General features: G+C 39.1%; 1 protein-coding gene across 26 annotated transcripts in view; it reads left to right on the top strand.

Moving 5' to 3' along the window:
- The window catches only part of MEF2C (myocyte enhancer factor 2C), a 140377-nt gene that overhangs the window by 88032 nt on the left and 27406 nt on the right, over positions 1-24939 (top strand). For 17 of the 26 annotated variants that reach the window (XM_065046515.1, XM_065046513.1, XM_065046509.1 and 14 more), the window contains 3 exons: positions 14239-14382; positions 21255-21441; positions 22598-22645. In XM_065046515.1, coding sequence (XP_064902587.1) covers positions 14239-14382; positions 21255-21441; positions 22598-22645 — 379 coding nt within the window. Of the gene's footprint in view, positions 1-14238; positions 14383-14443; positions 14582-21254; positions 21442-22597; positions 22646-24939 lie in introns of all 26 variants that reach the window. The other 9 variants (XM_065046510.1, XM_065046521.1, XM_065046517.1 and 6 more) reach the window with 4 other exon arrangements.

Below are 24939 nucleotides of genomic sequence, written 5' to 3'. Positions count from 1 at the left end.
TTATATAGCACCAAACTATTCCGGTGCCCCATATATGAAGCCTTAGATCCTAACACAGTGTGAATTCCACTCTGGAGGTCAGGTGCTAAATATTAATAGTAAGCATTGCTGAATCAAGTTTTCTGCATCCCTAAATCCTTTATTGTACCTATTCCATAGCCTTTTTCTTCCTTACGGCAAGGGTGTGGACTTCTCTTTGTGTTTTCAGTGTAAGCTAAAAGTAATGTGCCTAAAAGAGAACAATCATCGTTGATCATTTTCCTACCCTGACATTTTAAAACATGCTTCTATTCCAAAGGACGCTTAGAAAGCTGTGCTCTCATTCCTCTGTCCTGAGATGTCTTCATTCATAGTTTTCAAACCATGGCAGGTATAGCAAGTTCATTAGCAGAACCCTCGAACTGTTAGGACCCCCATAGATGACCATATTTGACAATTCCAGCTTGACTTGCATCAATAGTAAAGAGTTTGTTCAGTGGGGCTAAACTCACCTGATGGTAATGCCCATGAGGGATTCACAACTAAGGCCACAGAGACTTTTTATGCTGTAACCTGAACAGAAGAAAGATGCTTCTGGGCCAGGACTTGAGGTGAAGCACTGAATCCCCAAGGGTTATAGAAACCTCTCGTCTCTCCCACAGACTAAGTTTTTCATTCCCTTCCCATTAAGGAGTCTGAGGAAACCTCCTACTCCTTCTGTAAAGTCTTTTTCATGGGAGAAGTGTTCTTAATTCCACCTCCTCCTTCATGGAGACTGACAGAGCAAAAGAGCTGACTAAACTTTCTGCAGTTGAGTCTGCTTCCTACTGATCTCCACGACGAATTCAGTGGCAGGAATAAAACAACTCCTCATCCATTCCTGCTGCTGCTATTTTATCCTGGGGTCTTGTGATCCAGTGTACCCCAGGCAGAAACAGGAATCCTGCCAAACTTTGGAATCAATGTAAGTAAGCTTTGCTGCAATTTATTTGAAAGTTTCATGTTGTTGAGAAACTCCAAACAAACCTTAGGATTGTGAATCTCTGCAGATAGTAGGAGCAAAATTGTGCACTTCTGAACTGCAGAAGTTGTTATTTGCCCATTGCTTACGTTCCTATTGGCCTCTTATGGAAAAGAACTCGTAGCATTACTGCTTTTCACTGAAATTTTGGTTATTTAGGTTATTGCTGAGCCCTTTTGCTACTCTAAGTGCTGTGTGAAATCTTGGACCCACTGAAATCAGTTAGGATCTCTTTGCCAGAACTTCAATTTTAGTATGTCTATAGTAAGAGGCAAAGCCATATGTATTTTGAGGTAATCTCATCTTCATTATCACAGTCTCTGATTTCTTTGCCACAGTCAGCTTCTGATAGATTTTAAAAATGAATTTTCATATTCAAACATAAAAATGAATGTTAGAGAACCTGAAGTATTCCTTTATCATTTCATGTAATACACTTCACTTTTCCTCTAGATTGTCTTATTGCATTATAAATTCTGTTCTGCTCTTGTTACTGTGGCAGCAAGCTGATGGCTGCAAACAACTTAGAAGGTGGCCAAGATAATGGAATAAGTAAGTGAGCTCGGTTTTCTTGCCACAATATGTTGATAGGAAACACTATTTTTCCATCTCTCAGCATAACAGTTTCAGGTCCAAGCCTCCAACACAGCTGGATATTGGGACTGAGAGTAGCGCTTGTGCACCTTTGAATTTCAGCTCGTCATTAGGGAGGGATACAACAATGTTCTTCCTTGTACCCAAGCTGAGCATGTTAGAAAAAGAGTCAGAATGTTACTGACTTCTGAACATTTTTCCAGAAGATTTACCTTCTTCTCAGGAACATAATCCCAAAACACTACCTGTGTCCATGTTGCAAACCCTGTGAAGTGACAAATCACAAAGGAGGTCAGTTCTGGGCTTGGGATTTTTCCCAGTTAGAAAAGTCCCCTTTCTTACACGTAACATGGCTCTGTGAAACAGAGCTGCCTGATGAAACAGCTGTGATAGCTGGAGATGTGTGAACGCCCAAGCTATTTGTTGCCTTTCCTCCATTAAAGGTCACGACCTTCACAGCCGATTCAGGAGAAGGGAATGCACGTCCACTCCTTGACTGTTCCACCTCCGCAGCTCTGTATGGGGTGAATAATATCAGATGGCAGAGCTGGCAGCCCTGCACGGGGGTTTATTCTGCTGTGGTGAAAGCCACCAAACTGGTCAGAGCCCACAACCACGTCTTCACCAAGAGAGACAGTACCAGTCACACACATGTTCTCAGTGTCCTTCATTCTCACCTCTACGAAGTCTCAAAAAAAATGAAATAGGCTGAAATCTTGCCCCATATGTCCAGCACTCCTGCAGAATTAGGGGATCGAAGCAGAAACAACTTTTGCAGCCCACAGAATTCTCTGTGTGGGAATGCCGTGTGATTAAAGGTTTGAAGATTTCAGACAAGGAGGGCTTTGGCAGGCAAATGTACCAATTCTTCTCTACAAAACTATAATTTTGTCCAAAAAAAGAAATATAGTTTTACAATGAAAAACACTAACATTTAAAATATGCTTTAGCTGCTTTTGGACAAGGCAAAATTTTCACAAAAAAAGAACAATAGCTTCTGAATGAATGTCTTCTCCTCCTCCTCTCTTCTCTTCTCTTTTCTCTTCTCTTCTCCTCTCTCCTCTCTCCTCTCTTCTCTCTTCTCTCTTCTCTCTTCTCTCCTCTTCTCTCCTCTTCTCTCCTCTCTCTTCTCTCCTCTCTCTTCTCTCTTCTCTCTTCTCTCTTCTCTCTTCTCTCTTCTCTCTTCTCTCTTCTCTCTTCTCTCTTCTCTCTTCTCTCTTCTCTCTTCTCTCTTCTCTCTTCTCTCTTCTCTCTTCTCTTCTCTCTTCTCTCTTCTCTCTTCTCTCTTCTCTCTTCTCTCTTCTCTCTTCTCTCTTCTCTCTTCTCTCTTCTCTTCTCTTCTCTTCTCTTCTCTTCTCTTCTCTTCTCTTCTCTTCTCTTCTCTTCTCTTCTCTTCTCTTCTCTTCTCCTCTCCTCTCCTCTCCTCTCCTCTCCTCTCCTCTCCTCTCCTTTTCCATTTTCTTCTCCCTTTCCCTTCCCATTTCTTTTTTTCTTTTCCTATTTCAACCATGAATTTTCTACAGTCTCTGTACACTCTGTCCTCAGTTCTGATCAAACTTTTCTGATCAGACCTAGAGTATGCCACTTCTACTTTCTCAAGTAGTGATAAGAACTAGAAGCTGCCTTGTTTCTCAAGTTTTCTTCCTTCCCAAATAGAGCACTGAAACTGATCATTATTGTTAATTTACCTTAAATACAGACAGCAGTATGTAATCCATTTTTTTGCAGGTGCATGTGAGGGTCTGTCTGTCTATATTAGACTCCTTACTGAGTACATTACAGGTTGCTTGGGTGTTTCCTTCTTATGGCACCTCAATTCCACTGGTAATTTATATAATTCAACTTTTTAAAGAGGCAGAACTATAGAAATGTGCATTAACAAGGCCCATGCAGGAAGTTAGTAACAGAAGTGGGAGCTAAACTGAAGGTTTTGGAGGTATATCTTAGAAGCTTAACCCCTGGATAACCTAATCTTTTGCCTCCATGATGGCAAAATTTGCAGTAATGAATACTTAGAATTCCCTTGCCTGGGAACCTTCCAAAATTCTCCAAAATCTTTTCAAAATCTGACCACTTTTTGCTAATTCTTCCATGTGTGATTCTTTCCTTTCCTCTCAAGGGAGGAGCAGAGTGGCAGGAGCAGAGTGGTAAGAGCAGCATGACTTTTGAAGAAGTTAAGCTCCAGGGAAACAGAGTTTCTTGAAGAACCAGCTTTCTAGGGTAATGATGCAGTTCTGGAATTTCATCCAGCTCCTCCATACAGCTCCTGACTGTACTCTCTCACTCCTTTTTTTGGCTAGTGCTTAGTTGAGTTATCTGCAAGTTTCAACATGCAAAGCTTCTGGCTGAATCTTGCCACTGCTGGAGGATTTTCCATGGGAAAACAAAACCCAGCTCTTTGTTTCTAGCAGATGACACTTTGGTAAGCAGACAAATGCATATCATAGTCTAGAGATTTTAGCAGCTGTTTAAAGATAGATACAATTTGCACAAATGTTTCTGGTAAATAACAGAACTTATATAAATTGTTGATCTAACAGGAAAAAACAAAGCCATCTTAAATCAAGTGTGAAAGTCTGCATCATCTGAGTCATCTGTTTTCATAGTTAAAATCATGGGCCAATTTCTTTTCTCAGATAGTGCTCACTCTAAACTGTGGAGACACTTCCTTTTCTTTCTTCTTGGTGAAAACTTGACTCTATCAGCAGAACATCAAGTTGATGGTTATTGCTTTGTTGCTATTTAAGGCCTCTGTCCTGCAAAGAAACAGGAGGCTAGAGTTTCAGACATCTAACCTCTATTATAATTCACTGGTTTTTTTAAAAAAAATATCGATTTAGGCATTTTTACCAATGGACAAAACAATTATGGTGCCATAAAAATGAAAGAGAATGTTCTTTTTCCTTTGAAAGGAACTACTGTTCAGCAACATTTGCTTATTGTCATATTGGTACTGTTTTTTGTAATACCCTGCAATTTGATCCTCCATAAAATAAATGTTCAAATTCTGAAAAGAAAAAAAAAATATTGTTCAGAACACGGATACATTCAAGATTTTTATGGGAGACCTCCAAAGAAAACCATGGTGCTGGAGGAAGTGGTGTTCTCATCTCAGTGGGTGGCATTTCCACTGCTGAGTCAGTGCTGCACCAGTTCAACGGTGCTGGAGGTGCTCCGCTTCAGATGAAATGGAAAAGCAAAATGTTGCGGTCATCAAAGGTTCCCTAGGAAAAATTCCGTCCCAAGAAACTCATACTCTGTGTTACAATTTTATTTGTCTGAGGTACACATAATTTCTGCTGCTGAAGACTTTGCTGGCTGGTGTAGCTGCATAAGCTGACAATATACTCACCCCAGGGTGGCTGCATTTTATTGATTTGTGAAGTAGTCTTTAAACACGTAATTTCAAAATATATTTGGGATCTTTTAGAACATAGATAGTGCTTAAAATAAAAGCTAAATATAATTCTGATCAGCTGCCATTCTTTCTGTAACATGTTTTTGTAAAGATTCTGTAAAACGTATGTGTTACTCTGTATGTCACATTTCTCAGGTATTTTGAATATGGCACTTAGTATTAAAGATCCCCATTTATATAATGGAAAAACACCAGCTGCCTTTGAAATAGTTAATTGTTTCTGCATTCATTTATATTAAGCTCTGCATATTTCAAATACTGTATGTTTCAAGAGATAGTAACACTGATGTAACAGACTTGGTAACACCACTGTACATCTAGAATAACTCAACTGGTGTCTTTACAGCTGTTCCAAATCCAGCTACAGATTTACACTAGTGTAAATGAGATCTGACTTCAGCCTTGTATTTGTGTATGTGTCTGACTAAATTAGTCACAAATGAAAATGTTGAGGGCAGCGCTCCACTCCATCTGGAAGGGCTGGAGTCAGTGGTGAAGGATTATAGATAGACAAACATAAAAAGAAAGAGGGAAATAACAACCTGTTGATGATTACAGTGTTTATTTTTAACTGGCCTCATATTCCTTAAAGAAGCTGAGATGATTCTGTGGAGCTACTGTAAAGCTTATTTTTCCATTCATACATTTTCTGTGTCTGGCAGCAAAATCTAGTACAAATCAAACACACTACATCTCACCAATATCTTCCTCTATTTTAAATATGCTCAATAAAGCTTAGAGAAAACTTGGCCATTTAAACACTTCATACATGTCAACAGTTTTGAAAAATCAGTAAAGGATATAATGGACTGATAAAATGCTGTGGCCAAGGGACGAAAGACCAGTCAACTATCCTGACCAGAATATAGAGGTTTTGTCCTCGTGTGGTCATTCCGCAAACATTGAGCCTCAAGAAAGGGTTGAAGTCTATTTTCTGTAAATCCAGCTGCTAAGACAGAGGATGGAAAATGATATATTTGTCACCAGGTGCCAGGCTTTGTTCTACAGGAGGAAGCACAAATTTATGGGCAGGGCAGCAATGCATGAAGAGCAGTGGGAAGAACAGGAGGGCAAGGTGAAGTTTTCCACCTTTACCTACATCTTCTGTATTTCCATCACCCAAAAACAGTGCCTGTGACAGGCCTTTGAACACTCAGTAAGGGCTTATCATCATCGGGGTGCTCAAAGACCGGTGATAACATTTTCACCCCTACACCACAAATACCCTGAGAATGCATCTGGTCTAAATAAATAATCTGCTAATTTTGTGCATGAAGCACTGGCAGACAGTTTCTGGAAAGCTGTCAGGTTTTTTTAACACAGCAGAGCAGAATTGAACTGTCTTTTCAAAGTACAGGTTTAAAAAACAGCTGCACAGAAGTTTAATTTTAACACACTCCTTGGAAGTAAAGGGTGCATTTGACAGAGTAAATTTTGACTAACATTTAAAAGGACTTTTTTTTTTTTGTCCGAGACTGAGGGGTTTTTTTTCTTTTTAAATCTTACATATCTACAGAGGTGATTTATCAGAAGCTGTAATCACAACTAGGTCAGCATTATATTTATGTCACAGATCTTCTCATTTCCAATTAATCTCACACGTGAATTCATTACTTAGGAAATGCCAATCTTGTCTGGAAAAGCGCATTCCTCTTTTTATCTCCACTAATCTAGCACACCAGCAATATTAAGCTGGTATTATACCACATCATAGCAAACACAGGCTGGTCATGCCATAGCACTAAGACTTCTAAAAAATCCCTCTAGATTTGAACAAAAAAGGTGCTGAGAAGTGATCTAGTAGAGGGCGTGTATGCGTATGTATAAATATATGTAGATATATATATACACACGCATGCGTTTTGGTATATATATCTATAAAGTGCAAATGCTGCATTCCTGTAGGCTGTGACCACATGAGAGCCGAGAAGCATGACAGCAGCATGGATGAGGTGGGGAGCAGAGCATCCCCAATCAGCGCCACGGCTGCAGGGACAACCATCTATGGCCATGGGGCAGCAGGTGGCGGCTCTGACAGGTGCAGATGTGAGGGATGCGTGACATTGCTGCGCCGGGACGGGGACCCGCTCCTCGCCGGGATGCAGCAGCATCGCGCCGGCCAGGGTCACCAGTCATTTGATGCTCCCACTCCCCCCTTTTTGGATTCCCGGGCTGGGCGGGTGGTGCTGCCGCCTCGTCTCCTCTGTCAAGGCCGGGGAAACACGATCCCCTCTGTGGAAGGGTTGGCGTAAGGAATCCTACGTCAGCTGCCCCAGGGGGGGATTTGTGGGGTTTTCAGACCTTTTGCGCCGTGATGACGGATGGGAAAAGCCTGAAGGATGAGGAAATGTGCTTACTTAGAACATCGGGAATTATTTGGATCTAAATTCTTCTAAAAAAAAAATAGTTTACAAGTGTAGTGATAGGCAGAAGTCTCTTGCGTCTCACACAAAATAATAGTGAACACAGAAGTTAAGTTGTAGGCATTAACAGCTATTTTAATATAGATCTTTATTGCTGGAGTCTTCATGTGATTTGCTTTTGTTTTTTTCTGAGAAAATCCAGAAAAATACATGTTTTAAATTAGCTGCTATGAGATCTCTGAATCCAACACATCCTTTTTCCATTTATACTTACAAAGCCAAAGTTGCCCTGCATAATTTAAGTCAATACTAAGTAGAAAAGCACTGGAAAGTGGGTAAGATCGAACACTAAATAAGGAGACTGTGTTTAGTGTCTCTTAGTGAGCAAACCTCTGCCGTATCCCCATCTCCAGCCTCGCCAGTTCTCCAGAGGGTTGACCTGGGCACAACTAAATTACATAGTTTGGCTATGGGGAACAAAGAAAAAAAAAAAAAATGAAATAAAATAAGATAAAGTAAAATAAAATAAAATAAAATAAAATAAAATAAAATAAAATAAAATAAAAACTGTTCCAGTGCCCTTTAAATAAAAAAAAAGCTTAATTTTGTTTTATATAGATATATATAAATATGTGCATATATAGGAGTATAGATAGATATGGCTTGGCACAAGTCAAGAGCATGAGCAGAAAATAATAGGCAGAACTCTGTAAGCAGGTGGAAACCTCGTATCCCAATGAGCTTGCAGCACAGATATATAAACATTCTTACCACGCTGGTCGATCGTTCGTGAGCAAAGAGAAGCAGATGTTACTGGCAAAGGGTGTCAGAATTGTTTGGTTTCACAAGAGGTGTGATTAGAGAAGGTACTTGGAGGAGAGAATAATTACTTGGCATGCAAAAATGAGAGGCAAATCCAAGCGGAGGGTTTGGTGTATTGTTGTGAAAAACGCACTTGTGTGTAATCATTTGAAGAAAACAGACGATGAGACAATGGAATTTTTTTTTCTTTGAAACTTCAGTGATGATAAAAAAGTAACAAAAAGGTTAACATGTGGTTATAGAAGTTCAGCTATTATATAAGCCCTGTAGCTTATTTCAAAAAGAGTACAAACCACAAAAGCATTTTGTGATTTATACAAAAGAGGTAAAAAATGTTCCGTTTTTCTGTGTTACTGGTATACATTTTTTTTTCGTCTGGAGCTTGTTAGATAACAGTAAGTATAATAATGTTTTATCTGATTCTCCTAAACATGCAATTAAAGTACATTAGTACCGGCATACTAGTTTATGTTCATTATTAAATGTAAAAAATCTAAGAACCCCACATTAATGGAATATAAAATTCGAGATTTTAGTTACACGGAAGTCAGGGAATTCAGATGGATGGTTCCCATAGCAACCTATCTCTTCCTCTTTGTGTTTTTCATTTCACTAGAACCTTTCATTACTTGATTGCACCATACATTGTATCGTGCAATTTCATCATAAAATTTCATCATTATATAACTGTGGAAGAGAAGAAAGTGAAGGTTGTCTTCACTCAACACTTCCTAAATTTAATATTTCTGTTACACAAAGAGAAAACTGATGCTTAAATGAATCAGGCCCATGATTTAAATGTTTTCTGCTTTTTTGGGGGACCTCCATAAATTTGTCAGGGTTCTTTGGAACAGCTACAAATAATGACGCAGTTGAACACAATTGCATATCGTTCCTTTGTAACTGGCTGTTGTCTCCTTGCCACGTAGATATGTGGCTCCAGTGAGCAACACAGAGACAAAACCATTTTTCATTTGTGGCTAAAAGATTTATCCCATCCAGATACAGGAAAGAAAGTGATAGTGGAAAATGGAGGGCACTTATGGTTTTTGTCTTCTGACAGTGGAATATAATGTACCAAGTTGCAACTCTGTGGATTGTCGTGGTCCCTGGTGGGATTAGCAGTTAGAGATCAGTGTGGTGTCTTCTAGACAACACAGCAGATAGAGGAGTTTGTAGAAGTAGACCTGTAATTCTGAATTTTTCCATACTGTAAATTTTGATTACAGATGAAGAGCCAGTGAGATTGCGCTTTTCATTACACAAATGAAGACAGTGATTAACTTTGCAGTAGTTAGGTCTTTGTTGCAGAGAAAATCAAAATGGAACAGGCAGAGTGGGCTGGGCTGGTCCTTTTGAGAATCTTATCAACCAACCTGTTTTATTTTAGTTTGGCAGCTATACTGTGAGTGTGTCCAAGCCCAAATATCTGTGACCTCTCAAGCCCTGGAGTGCTGTGGGGAGCATATGAACCTATTACAGAATAAGGAGATACCCCTCTACAAAGTTGAGGAAACTAAAGGATAGGATGAAAAAAAAATCATTTCTAACCTTCTCCACTCTTCTTGCTAAAAGAAGAGGATAACACTGCAGAAACAGAGACTGGATTAGGAAAATGAAAGGCTTTTTGTCCTCAAAAGCCTTCAAATTGTGACGATTTCCATTGCCTTGACAAAATCAGACCTGGCTGGTAGTGCCTTTTTTTTTTTTTTTTGTGCTTTTGTAGTGATGATAAATTTTGCATGAAATGGAAGTAAATAGTTGTTTATACTTCATTTTACAGCAGCCAGTATGTCACTAAGTCAGCACTTCTCCTCTGAGATTTATAGAGCAGAATTTAGTCTAAATTGCTGGTATATGAGATTTCAGCCAGAGGTTGTTTTCCTTTAACCATTTTGTTTTTCAAATGCCTTGCCTGATTTTAGGTTATTGGACTGCAATATAATTACTTGCTTAATTGCTTGGAAGAAGTAGAGCTTCCGTAGTTCAAAAATGGCTTGTTTTCTTTAAAAATAACCGAAATCTGGCTTGGGGTTCTCTGGAATGTGATGCGCTATACAATTGTGTAATTTTATCCTCTTAAAATTTTTCTGAATAGTCATTAAATCTTTGGAAACAAGCTAATCTCCAGGAGGATGCGATAGGTCTGGCTGTTTTCCAGGGTTTGTGAGAGGCTGTGAGAGCTTAACATGGTAAGAAAAATGATTTCCAAATCACTGCAAGACTGGGTCGAAGTTTCCAGCCTCCCAAAACCCAGTTGGTCTTCTTAATGACTCCAGTCTTCTGCAATGTCCAGAGTCGGCCTTTGTTTTTAAAGGTGACACGGGGCAAAGGAGAAAAGGAAAAACTGAATGGAGTCCAGAGAGCTTGTGAGTAAGGATGGATCAGTAGGATGTTGGTCAGTGCCACTTTTAGTTGTGCTGTCTCAACAGGTATCGGATGTGTTGAAGCACAACAGAAAAGGACCTTCATGAGGGGTACAATGTGTGGAGCAGAGTAAAATAACAAAATAAAGCAGTCGAAGAGGCAAAACTGTAGTCTGTGTGTTAAGAAGCCAGAGATAGTGCTAAGATGCTCATGATCATTATGTTTGTCCTGAAAGTGCAGAAGACAAGTGTGTTACTTTCAGCCTGCTTTCCTCTCCAGAGGATGACTGTGTGTTCATGTGTCTTGCATGCTATCCGTCTGTTCTTCTGTCTTTTCCCTTACAGCTTTCCCATTTTTTTATTCAGAGCCAAGCAAACGTGGTGCAAAGGGAGGGGGTCTCACAGAGAATTAAATTCCAACAAGTTTCATGAAAATTCTGTTTGATTGTGCCGAAAAAGAGAACCACAAATTGCTCACAGAAAGAGTCCCAGCTGAAGGCAGCCTGAGTCCTTATACACAGAAGCAACAAATGATCAGCAGAAGGATGGGGAGGGGACAAGAGAAGGCCCAAGAGGCCCAGCCACAGGAAAGCTTCTCTGGATATTGCATCTTACCCCAAAATGCATATTACAGGGAGCCAGGCACTAGTTCTAACACTCAGAAAGCTTAAGAGCAGTGCTTTGGACTGCAGCATGCTTTTGGAAATTTCTGTTGCCTAAGCTTACCCTAACTCATTGAAACATGTTCTTTATTTCTTTCTTTTTTGGGGGAGGGAATGGGGTGTAAGATTGAAGTGCACTGCAATAGTGAGCTTGACTAGCCATGTTGGCAAGGGCAGAAGCCAAACGCATTGGACTAACGGGTTCTGCAAGTAAAAGGTTTGCTTCTACTCTTTAGGGCTGAAGTTAATTCTAAATTGAGTCTTTGGCTTTCCTGGTGAAAATAGAGATTGCTGCTTCTCCACCTGGAGTGGCAGCAACCTGCTTTCTAAGGATATTAAAAAATAAATGTATTTCTGAAAATAAAAACATTATTATGTTGGGAGGGAATCTGGTGTCTTTTGGAAACTGCTGAAAGATATTCACTGGGTTACATTGCCTTTCCTCAACATCTGGAAGACGGCAGCGCCTTTCTGAACCTCTACAAACCACAGAAATTACTGTTTCACATGGGTGTTAAGTAGACAGTTGCAGAATTTAAGGGCATTGAGTGTGCTGAGGACAAGGTGCCTCTTCTTTCACCCAGATGGTCTCACAAATGCAGCAGACAAGGATTTGAGAATGATGGGAGAGAAAGAGATTTCAAAGAGGCTGCAAAGCAATCTCCCTCATGTGTTTTCATATTGCTTTTCTTCAGGAAGGTAATAATTGTGCAGCTCCATTCTTTCACGTGTGTCCATTCAGTTGCAGTTGTGTTGAACTCTGAGGAGAGCAAGGCCATTGACATTTGTTAATAGAGTAGCTGGAATTGCATCTCAAAGTTTGGACTTGAGGATGCCATACAATCTAGCTCACATCAGCGTCATTACCAGAAGACTCCATGCGAGTCAGCAATACTCAATCAGTGACTCAGATGAACTCAAGAAAAGGTCCCAAGAGTGCTTATGTGGATTTAATGTCTGGAGTGCTTGATCCAATGGATCTTGAAAACAGATTTTATGTATTCAACTGATTTGTACTTATAAGAAGAGAATAATGTTTGTTGAGCTTAGTTATTCAGATAAAAAAGAAAAATTTTCCTTTTAATACATCATATTATATCTATTAAATCTATCAAACAACAGCTGATTGCAAAAGCTCTCTTTGTAACTGGCTTGTTTCAAGCTAGTAGCAGTAGAAATACTACATGACTATGTCAGTTCTGATGTTTAACAGAGAGGTGACTAAAGGAAAGATAAAAGGGAGTGAAGAAGAAATGTAGATAATTATTTAGGTTCTTTTAGCTTCATAAGGTTTAATTCAAACAGATTTGTAAGTCTGTGTGTGTCAGTTGTAGCTTGTGGTATTAGACATGAAGTCTGTATAGATATGAAGTTTGAAAAGAGAAATCTGCATTGATTCAGACTTTCACAGTTGTCTATATCTGTTTCAAAGGTCCACGCATAAGTTTGGAAGGCTCAGATCTCTTAGGGTAGATCACCATCACTTTGCTGAGTTGCTGAAAATGTCTGCGCAAGGGGAACAACTTTATAGCCTTTGCAGGAATAAGAGGGCTCTGCTCTTAAGTCTTAGGCAAGATGCAGGAAATGAAGTCTAATTTTTAATAAATAAATACAATAGCACAGAAACAAGGCATGACATCATAATACTTGAGGGATTTTACAGTAGTAAACTGGGCATTGCCATATATAAATTAATTAGGAAATGTATTTTTCTAAATGAAGCAAAAAGCTCAAATGAGAGGCAGCCATTCTGAGAAGACAAAAAGAAACCAGTTAGAGCATCCCACACTGATACACAGCGCAAGCATAGCTACTTATTAACACAAGTGCTTTGTCGTCTACTTGTTGTAACTGAAATTGCTTTGCCAGGTTTCAACTCAGAATTGACTGCAAGCTGTCTAATAAAACAGTAATTGCCAACTGGAGTCTTTGAACAGATTTTTTACTGAGAAATTCCTAAAGCTAAATTTGAGAAATCTTAGAAATATTGACTTTGTGGGCTATTACTTGTAGTTGGGGGGTCCACAGAGACTTGCTTCTCATATTCTTTTACCTTAATGAAGACAATGACTGTTTTTTAGGGAATGCATTGAAACAGATCAGTTAAACCTATCTGAAGCCAGGCAGCCATTCTGAACTGTTAGCTAGTGATCTAATTCTGGTTTTAAGCTTTTTCATCTCTGTTATTTACCTTGGTGATGATGATCATGGTTGTGAGGGTTAATTTGAGCTGCTGAACACAAAATTCATCTGCTTTGACTTTGCACTAAGCATCTGTGTTAGCAGTGGTTTCTCCTGTACATTAAGCCTCAGCACTGTGCATTTGTAGCGTGTAACTGGAGTCAATAAAAAATAAACACCATGTCTAGAAGCTCTTAATCGGTATTTCACAGCCACATTAGCAACTCTGTCCTCCCCCTGTCCTATCAAAGGCGCATACTTAGGAACGGCAGGGCATTGCTAATGTCATCTCTTACATCCAATTCAAAGGAAAAATTCAATTTAGGTGCTTCTCCTTCTTCTTCTGTCAAGAACATGAATTCCTAAATTTGTTGTAGTTGTGTTTTATTTTTTCATTTCTTCCTCCTGTAGCCTTCTTTAGATAAAAGGAGAAAAACAGTGTATACAACTGTAAACAGTATGCATCCTTTGCTTTTAACACTCATTCATTTCGAATGGATAAATATGTTAAAATCAATTGCATTCTGGGTGGGCATCTTAATTCTCTGGGGTGGGTTGGTTGGGGTTCATATTAGCACAGACAGCGTGCCAGATTGCCAGCTTCACTCTATTGACTGATTCCAGTTTCAGAAGAAAGAGGTCTGTACGGTCCTCTCCTGCCACTCATAATTGGAGACCTGTAGAATCAGCGTGGTGGACCCATGGTCACTTTCTCTCCCTAAAGGTTAATGTAAAGCCTTCCACTGCTGGGCAGTTCGTGTTACTGTAACACTGCTGAGTCTTTCTTGCAGCCTGTGTCAAGGATTGAACTTTCCCAAATTATGTATTTCAGACGTTGAGAAAGAAAGGACTTAATGGCTGTGACAGTCCAGACCCCGATGCAGACGATTCAGTAGGTCACAGCCCTGAGTCTGAGGACAAGTACAGAAAAATTAATGAAGATATTGATCTAATGATCAGCAGGCAAAGATTATGTGTAAGTACTCTGATCTTCCTTTCATTTTTTTTACTCTTTGATATTTCTCTGAACCTGGCAGGCATTGAACAAGAAAGAAAACAAAGGTTGTGAAAGCCCCGATCCTGACTCCTCTTACGCTCTCACCCCACGCACTGAAGAAAAATACAAAAAAATTAATGAAGAGTTTGATAATATGATCAAGAGCCATAAAATACCTGTAAGTACCAAAGGTTAGATGGCTGTCTGCTGATAACTGCTGCAGTAACAAACCATAACCCTTTCAGTTCTGGCTTCTTAAGGAAAACATTTCAGCTGGAAACAGGCTTTTATAGCCCAAAATATAATTAAACACTGTGGTCAGAAAATTTCACACGACATATTTTTCTTCTGCGTCTCTACCTCTGACACGCAGACAAAGCCTACTATAGGGGAAACCTACAGAAGGAAGTGAAATAGACATATATACATTCTATTCACTTGATTTACAGAACTGTTTTACCACACCACTCGCCCAAATTATATCTAAAAAATAACAATGGAAATCTTTTCTTTGTGGACAGGCTAACAAACCCACAGAATACTTTCTGTGGTGATATAGAAAAAAAATATATAGAACTGAAATCCCTTTATATATAGTAATTAGTGTGTTCTGTGCGTGTCACTTCAGTTCTCAAGTGTCTCTGCTAAACTCAGTTGCAGCACTGAAGGGTTACAGCTACTTGCTCGCTGCAGAGAAACAGACTGCATGAGAGCCTAATGGCAGGATTCAGACATGTTTGTGTGTTGGGGTGATTTTACAGCTTTATCAAGAGAATTTGCTTTGACCTCATCAACATTTCTTTAATGCTTTAACATGAGCTAAATTTTGTTTTAACCAAGTCAAAATTTCTAACCATCAGTCCATATGCCTTGCCAGATATCTAAGAGAAATAACTCTGCATGTGCTATTTTGTTTGCACAAGATATGCAAGGGGAGGATACTTTGTCATTATATTTAATACTACATTTATAAAGCTGACAAAAATAATGTTGGGGTTTGAAGTTTACATTTAGCCCTTCTTCCAAATGTGCATGGAAGAGAAAATAGCAAACCAGAGATTTGCCCAGGTTTAAAGCACCTGAATTTGCACAGGTAATGGCTTGCATCTAGAAAACATCATTTGAACATCTTTGTTCCTCATTCCCACATGTAGGTTGTATAGTTAGCTGCCAAAAAGGATGTCTGTGCACCCAGAATGAGCAAAATCTTTTCTTTAGTGCTAATCAATCGTCCGTACAAAATCTGATGCCTAAGCTGAGGATACCTCTTGAGGTAGTGTAAGCATTCTTCCCATTGATTCTCAGCAGAAAGGTTTTCACTACAGTTAATTAAGTTTTAAGAAGTTCTCACATCATGGTGAAAATATTAAAATATATGTGTTTTGGTTTGGTTTGGTTTGTTTTTCCCAGAGGCCAGAATGGCACCAAATTCGATAAATTGCTATTTAGAAAGGCTGGTTAAGGATGTCCAACATGTATATAAAATATCAGGGAGGAACACATATATAATCCATCCTTTTTTAACTCCCTTTTATTTTGCTTCTTTTACAAAGCTGTCACCATTAATTGGGTTTCTCAGGATGGAACTCAGTTTGACAAACGATGACTGCAACATTTAGGGTGATTGTTATAAGCTGGAATGCTTAACCCTTTTTCATATCAAAATCTCACTAGCTGCCATTCCTTTCCTTTTTCAAGGATGACCTTTGGCTTGTCCAAATCAAAGGGATGGAATTTTCAATAAGATATATTTAACTAAGCTACTCTTCCACCTTAAAATTGTGTTTGGAATGATGGTCCTTCTGATCCTTTGTTTCTATCATGCTGCCTGTTTTTGTTCCAACAAAGCAGCACATGTTATAACCATTTGAAATCTTAAGACATGAAAAAAAACTTGGAGAAAAACTCATTCTTATGGTACAGAGTTCTGTCACTTTCTTTACCTCCGTAAGCATTTGGGGAAATCATATTTTATATAAAAATAGCAAAGTTCTAAGAAATCGAAAGAACACAGTTAATCTAAACAGGGTACATGACTTTTGTCCTCCCAAAAATTAATGGACTTTCCCCTTGGTTGCTTTCATTAAATTTAACATTCTAGTCCTACTTCAGCTATTAAACCAGTGATTAACTTGGTTTCCTTAGTTGTATTTTGGGTACAATGCAACTTCCTACCTTGCAGGGATGTTACAAGTTAAAATGTGTTATCTTTTTGTGAAATTACTTCAGAGATGCTTCAGGGATACAGAAACACAAAATGTTAGCATTTCTTTTCATGTAAGACAGGATATCCCTCCTTTGAATACCTCACACACAGAGCTCAAGGTCTGTGGTTCCATCAAGCCGCTGAGCACAAAAGGAAGAATCAGTAGGTGTTCTCCCCTAATGCCAAGGGAGATTCTTCTCTTGGAATAAGCCGGGATGTAATGGACGAGATGGAGCTCAAACCTAGTTAATGAAGTTATATTCTTTTACTTGTCATCATCAAAGATAGCCAAGAAAGTTGAGGGGAACAAAGTAAAATTGAACAAAAAGTCACCAAGTTACCTCATAAAGTCACTGCTTAAAAAAATATTTAAAACAATGCAATGCCTGTGCCTAGTTTTCTAACAGAATAAAGCTGCTGCCAAACAAAAACAAAATTGGCTTTTGCTCCTAACAGCTAAGGCCAATAATGTTTCCTCAGATAATTTTCTGGGGATAAGTATTTATATTGTTCTAAAACATCTGATAATAATTAGACATTTATTTGTAGTTTTCATAAGTGATGAAAGCAGAGGAGACAGAAATAGTCCGCTAGAAGGGAGCTATAAGTATCTCTGTCTCTCAATAAATGAAGGCCTGGTTGAACATGGGGAGGGTAGAAACAATATTTAACACAGAATGTTTGGTCCATTAGTTTCCACGGGTTTTGAGTCCCCAGACTTTGCTTTGCACAACATACCACAGCTTGCAGAGCACACGTCTAACACAGTGTGTGCTGGGCACTGGCATTTTCCATTCAGGTGAGCCATCTGCCCTCTTTGGCAATTGTGTCCGAAGGAGAAAAGACAGAGAAAAGAGGGGGAAATAATAAATAAAATAAAATAAAATAAAATAAAATAAAATAAAATAAAATAAAATAAAATAAAATAAAATAAAATAAAATAATAAAATAAAATAAAATAAAATAGAGAGAGAAGAAAAACAAAACAAACAAAAAAAGGCAAAATGTGGCAAGATGCATACACGTTAGAGTAAGGCTGTATCTATGTTAGCTAATCAGCAAATGGCAAAGAACACACCGAGGCAGCGGGAGGTCATTATCTCTGCCCTGGATCATTTGAACAGTCCCTGGTATGCTTTTGGCACCGGCCAAATAACACTCTCCCAGACCATTTCTTAGCTCTGTTTGGTAGTTAGCCCAGGCCAGAAACAATTCCCAAGTGTCAGTTTATATGTAGTCGTGATGTTTTTGAGGTTGAGAAAGCTTAACAGTATGGACATGGACTACTCTGTGGCCTCAGATGGCCTCAGTTCCTAGGCAAGTTTAATTTACTAATATAGATATTACACAAGCGCATCATGAGCTTTAACATCCATCAGGCCTAGCTGGAATAGATACGTCCCGTGACTTACCACCAAGAGCGACTAGGGAATCTTGGTGAAGGACACATAAGACTGTACAAAAAATTGGGCAATCAGAGGAAAAGTGTAGCTGGAGACTTACTGCTTAATACTGGTGCTTATCCACACAAACTTCTCTCTTTAACCTTTCCCTACTGAGGAGACGAAATAAAAATGACTATATTCCAGATCTAAGTGTGTACTGTGCTGTAAAGCAAAGAATAAACTGACTTTGCCCTGGTAAAATTGTCTATGAAGTACTCTGTAAATAGATGTAACTGTAGCCAGACGGTAGGTAAAATGGTGAAAATGAAACTGCTGCTACAGGAATTAAGAAAATAATTTCTTAACTAGTTTAAAAAAATATTTTTAAAATTACAAAAGAAAAGACAAGTATCTGTTTCAGCATTGTTCTTCTGTTTCAGTGAGGCTGGCAGCCACAAGAGCAACTAAGACTAGAGCTCCTTTGTGCTGTGCTAATGTAGAGAAATAAGATTTCAGCCCTTGAAGGGTTTGGTTTGTACATGGAAGGAGTACAGGGCATAATAATGAAAGCTGATGAGCCTGTTAGGGATTGGCAAAACCCTCAGATGTGCATTTGCACCCGCGTTTTAGTTTAGATAGCTCAACAGAGGTTGGGATTAGGAAAACAAATTTATAAAGTAGAGACAATATTGGTGTCTTCAGCTGTCTACCCAGGCTCAGAGGGCAGATTTCACAGATCTCCTGATGGAGTGGGAGAAGACACCATGCAAAGTGCTCCCCAGCGGGTGACACTCAGCCTGACATCGGGCTGGCACTGCAGCCGACAGGACCATGTGCTCAAAGCCACCAAGCAGACGGTTCTCCACCACAACCCTGAACACCACTATGAGACTCTCCATGTTGACTCATTTGTGTCTCAGCAGTGGAGCTAAGACGTCCATCCACACGTGAATTCACTGGCTAAAACCTTTGAAAAGGCAGAAACCAGCTGCAGCAGCTGGCTTCAAGCTCCAGGAGCAGCCATACATGGGATTTGGGAACCTCTCGGATCCTTCTTTGGCCAGTGAAGACAATGTCTTGCTTCAAAACATACCTTCAGGCTGATAAAATCTTTCAGGCTACACTATGTGAACTTATTTCCAAGGAGGCCCAGACCTCAGTCATGACATATGCTGGTACTCCTTGTGCTACGTACTTTGTAAATTTTCCCTTGAATGACAGGTCACATATGCAGATAGCAAGCTGGTCTTCAATTGTAAAAACATCTGCAGGAAAAAATAATGAACACTCTTCAGCAATTAAATTTTTCATCATGTAATCATTTATTCTCTTTTCTCTACTTGCGAGACACAAACACTACTGTGTTTCAGGGTCCCTCCACAAACCTGGCAGCATGTGTAATTTTGCTCACTGAAAATGTAGATTGCCCAGTTAACTCTCCTCCCCTCCCCACCTTTACTGAAACCCATCAAATCTGGGGAAAACACGGCCCTTGGGGTGCACTTCATCTCCTCGGAGAAGGGAAGCGGGTCCCAGCATGCGGCCCCGGCTGGGGAGCAATGCCAGCAGGTCCTTCTGCTCCGGTGCCCGGCTTGATCTCAAATGTTCTGCTATGGCCATCTCTCACAAACCCAGGCCACGGGCTATGTCATGGATTTCAAAGCTAAATCAACACCTTGAAATAAGTCCCCGAGGCATTTGTGTAATATATCCATCACATCATCCCCTAAATTAAAATCTTGCTGCTTTGTTTCAGTGGTTAGGCAAAAATGGCTCCTCTGTATTGAGGGCAAAATTCTGTCTGCCTCTAGAAAGGGAAAAAAAAATTAAGGGATAACTGTAACTTCATGGCTAACGCTGTAATACACAGGGCACAGCCAACATTTCTGGACAGCCAGAGAAGAGACACGTGGGTGGCACAAGGTCAGGGCACCTCTGTTGCCTGACACAGCAGATTATGTGTCTGGCGCTCAACATTCTCCCTCTAGGTCCTTGAAGACTTAGCAGCACTATCAGCTGCCAAGTACAAAATTAAAATCCACTATTTCCTCCCTCTGAAGATGTTACAAGGCTGGCTTAAGGAATTTTTGATGTGTTTGGACTCATGAAGCTCATGAGATTTTGAAATGGCAAATTAAGGGGTACTTTGCTTGCACTCAGGTATTTGAATATTCAAAATGCTGTCGGGCCATTCTGAAAAAGTTTTCTTTATATTCACAAAGATAAGAAATTAATTATTTTTAAACAGATAAATACCAAGTTCTAATGTGTTTGAATGCGACCAGAGTCATAAATTTTAGAGAAATTCAGGCAACCGGCACCCAAGAAAACCCCAGCCAATAACCCATCAACCAACAGAGAAATCTTGAGCTGGGCTTTCTAAGAGCTTAATGAGAATCAGGTGCTGCATGTCCTCACACCCTCTGTCAGCGTGGTCTGCAATTTGGTTCTGTTTTGAATGGGAATCTTGCAAAAAAGTGGCTCAGGAGAGGACCCTGCCTTAAAGTATGGAAACAGTATTTTGAAAAGGTGCCATCAACTAATATCACCCCACCAAAAACAGACAAAAAAAAGGCAAAAAACCCTCAAAGAACCCAAAGACTACTGTACATCTAAAGTTCTTGTATTTGCTACCTGGCCCTGTGTAGAACTTGATTTCTCTTAAGCTCCTCCAAGGTAAGATAGAAACTTTTTAAAAAGAAATTTACTGTGTTGGTGCCTTTAAGGTGATTTGGGATCATTTTGGTTGCTAAAGCAACACAAGCTGAAATTAAAGCTTTCCCTTTTGCATTCCACACCTTCTAATTTTTCTCCGTGCAATGAAGTCATCATAGTAATGTACCTTTGATCTTGCAGTCATCTGTGACACTAGATTGAGATATCACAAATGAACAATTACAACTATCAAATAAAAGAAAAATAAAATTAAGCCTCATGAAACAGGGTTTTATTTTAAACAAAAAAAAAACAAAACAAAACAAAACAAAACAAAAAACAAGTGAAACAGTCTTTCCAGATCTTACAAAGTAAAAGTGCAAGCTGCATTAAAGGAAGATGGAATCATGATTTGAAAAAACATATTTAAAATCCTTGGTAACACTTTTGAAAACTCTTCTCTTGACTCTTGGGGGAGGGGGTCGAGTATAAATGTTTTAACCACCAACTATAAAATATTTGAACTAAATATAGAGCAACTGTACTTGAAGGCTGTTGTGCTTCTGTACTATTCTCGTCTTTGTTTCCCTTTTTTGCTTGTACAGGCTGTTCCACCACCAAACTTCGAGATGCCAGTTTCTATCCCAGTGTCCAACCACAACAGTTTGGTGTACAGCAACCCAGTCAGCTCGCTGGGAAACCCCAACCTTTTGCCGCTGGCTCATCCTTCTTTGCAAAGAAATAGCATGTCTCCTGGCGTGACACATCGGCCTCCAAGTGCAGGTAACACAGGTAGGCTCTGTTCCATCCCCTCTCTTTAAACGCTCTTTTATCAGCTGCTTGCGCGCCTTAGGTCACTTTAAATTTTACTCTGAGAAACAAGAACTCTGTTTTTACCAGTCATAACAGTTTGTCCAAAATTGCTGTGTTGAAAAAAAAAAAAAATCCAAAGCAGAGTCAAAGGGGGTTCTATTCCCAATTTAGAAAATTAAAAAAAAAAAAAAAGTTCTAGAAAAAGCTGAATATTGACTAAGGAAATCAATCAAGGATAAAAGGGCAGACAATTTGCTGTTTCATAAAAAGGCAGCTTGTCTACTTAATTCATGCAAGAGCTCACTATACCATAAAGCTTATGGGGGCAGGGGAGAAGAAAACACAAACAAGTTGAAGCAATTAAAATAGGACACTCGTTACTGAAAGTCATCAGTCTAGATGCTAAATGCAGAATTTATTATTATTTGTGCATTCACAGGTTCCTTGATGGGCAAATGTTAGTTAAACTGTGCACTTGAGTGCCTTGTGTAGCAAGAGGCTGTGCTTTACTGGGTGATGATGGGGGCTCACCTCTCAATAGGATAAACGGGGATTAAGTTCATTCAATCTGTCTGGCTGAAGCAACATCAAGATCCTTAAGTGTCCTGGGTTCAAAGAAACATTTGAGGTTCCCGAGTGCAAAGAGAAGTTTTAAAAATCCTCAGAGGGGATGTCTATGAAAAGCTGAGGAAATTAAAATGAAGGGCTATGTAAATATATGTTACAGCTTCTGAGTTACACTCCAATGCAGGAACTTTCCATCTCTTCCTCCCAGTTCTATGTGAAAGCCTTTGTTTTCCTGACTAAAACTGGACTAAAGATAGTTTTCAAATGAAAGAGTACTACATAACTTTTAAATACAATATATTTTTCATGTGCTGTGAAGCATGGAAATAAAATAATGAAATGCTGCGTACTACCTATTTTGTTTGTCCTTGAAAGGCAAATATGTCATACAGGTAACATTAAACATTAGAATTTTATGGTTATGGGCCTGATCCGATGACTGTTGAAGTCAGAGGAAAAGAGGGGTGGGTACTGGAGCAGGCCATTTGAAGTCAGAGAAAAAAGTTTTGAATGTTTGCCTGTTATAATTTATTGTGTTCATTTTCAGTATTTCATTTAAACCCCCTAGGTGGCCTGATGGGTGGGGACCTCACAACCGGTGCAGGCACCAGTGCAGGTAAAGAGAAACGTATTTATATTTATTTTTGTAAGTGAACAAAGGATTTCCTTCAAAGGCTGAGTCCTAAAATAGCTCCATGCTGGAGGTGGGATATTAGAAAGTGATCGGCATCAGTTTATTTCCCCCAGCTGGGGGGTGGGGAGTTGATATTTGTGCTTTTATTGGTAGGAAGAGGTTTGCTTTCAGCAATGTAGAAAATCTTGCACCTCAACAAATTCCACAGATATAAATGTCTGTTTTCTTTCTCATTAGTGTTTCCATAAAAACCTTTTTGGTCCATTGCATAGCCCTGTTCATGCAAAACTGCTGCTGAGGTCAGTGTCAGAAACCGTCGTCCTTTTTAAGTCACATGGAGTTTTTCCATTGACTTTAGTGGAATTGAGGTTTCATTTACTGAATTCAAGTTTCACTAAAAATTTCGATATTGAGTCTTTCCTTAGACTTCAATCTACTGAGCATGAATTTGATTTCAAGCCTTTGCTTTAAGACCATCACCAGTCAGCAAAATCTGTTAGCATTTACTTAAATAATCAGTAATTAACTTAAGCTTGGTTTTATGTATTTACTTAAGTGCTTTGGTACACAACAGGGAAAGGATTTTCAAAATACCCATGCAGAGAAAAAGATTAGCCCCTTTAGACCTCCTCCCTCTGAACTGCTGAGGACCGTACTTGCTGAGGTCTGTGTTATCGAAGCGATGTTGTCAGAGTTGTCCCCTTTGCTCCGCGAACCCGGCGTTTTGTTAGCAATGTCAGCAGTGTTGCATTATTACAAACATGGATTACAAAAGACAATGGCAAGATTACTGTTTCAGTTTGAGAAACAAACACATATGTTCGAAGAAAATAAGCCGAGTGGTAAAACATGGAGCACGTCCAATTTCACTGGGTTAACTGCTCTCAGAACTGTATGGAAAAATAGCTGTAAGATCCATTCTGTGCGCTATAAACCAAAGCTGATATATTTGCCGATTCTGATGTTGTCTCATAAAATTGCTTATAAAGAAATTCTGGATATAGTGATATTTTCTTTCTTGGCTCTTCTCAGCCTGCGTTCGACCAACCCCCTTTTGTCTTCACACATAGATGGGTCACAGATGTTTGTGTGATGCATTTTCAGTAAAATTGGAACTGCACGGTTTTGTATCAGAAAGGCACTTTAAACACATGCTGAAGCTTTGAGGGGTCATTTTGTATTAGTTTAGCGGTAGAGAAAGCAGAACACGGAACTCAGCTATTAGTCTCCTTTGTTCTCAAAAAAAAAAAAAAAAGAAAGAAAAAAGGCAAGCATGATAGAAAATTACAGTTTCGTTAATTATCTTTTGTTAGCCTGCGAAACACAGCTAAAGAAAGATTAATTCTGGCAATATTCGCATTTTTTCTCACTTTAACCTCTTATGTAGTAGAAACTTCAGGAATGGTGGCAGAGGGACTCTGATAGGAAATTGATTGTCCTGTTAAGGGACTCCCTCTACTGGCTTATTAAGAAATGTCATTGCCTCCTTACTGGTTTTCCTGTTCCTTTAAAAAGGCACCGGAAAGCAATTAGCAAAGAAAGCAATGTTTTCTTTTAAAAGGCGCACATCCTAAAATAAAGGTTCCTCTAAACATGCACTGGGATAAATAATCCTTGTTCTTAATAAAACCTGTATATCAATATACGAGTTGAAGATTTATACTTTCTAAATACATTTTTTTTCTTGGAAATATATTAAAAGCATATATAAGCATAAGATGAGGAACAGCTTGATTATTTACTCACAAATTAAGAATTTGTATTTCCTGGGTGCAGTGTTATGCATTAAGCTCTCAAGCAGTACAACTTTGGAGTAGGCAATTGATTTGAGGGGCTTATATATTAGGGGCATTGCTAGGAATGCATCATAAATATTTAATCATACGAATAGTCTTTGTTCTTTATCTGGCAATAAGAGCTTTAAACACCATTAAAGAAGTGTTTCCTAAATCTCTTAAATGCAAAGCAGTAGGAAGAATTTGATACAGGGCTGGAGGAAGATGAAAAGGTCACTATAAGGTTGAATCTTCTGTCTTAGTTGCATCATTCCACAATGGCACTATTTTGAAGAGTCTTCTTTCTTTTGGGTGCAGAAGAATAAACTTCAAAAGTTCTCTTTGTCCATCATTCTTCACAAGAAACAGAGACCCCTGTGTTTTTTTTTTCTATTTGGCATCTTAGAAGCTGGTAGCATGATCATGTGGTTTAATCTGTTGGGATTCGTATTTCTGGCCAAATTAGAACATTATGAATTTGCATTTTTCTGCAGTGTCCAA

The sequence above is a fragment of the Columba livia genome, chromosome Z, assembly GCF_036013475.1.
Source record: "Columba livia isolate bColLiv1 breed racing homer chromosome Z, bColLiv1.pat.W.v2, whole genome shotgun sequence".
In the NCBI taxonomy this organism is placed as follows: domain Eukaryota; kingdom Metazoa; phylum Chordata; class Aves; order Columbiformes; family Columbidae; genus Columba; species Columba livia.
Note: the sequence above shows the minus strand (reverse complement) of the source record. Positions and strands in the feature narration are given on the sequence as shown.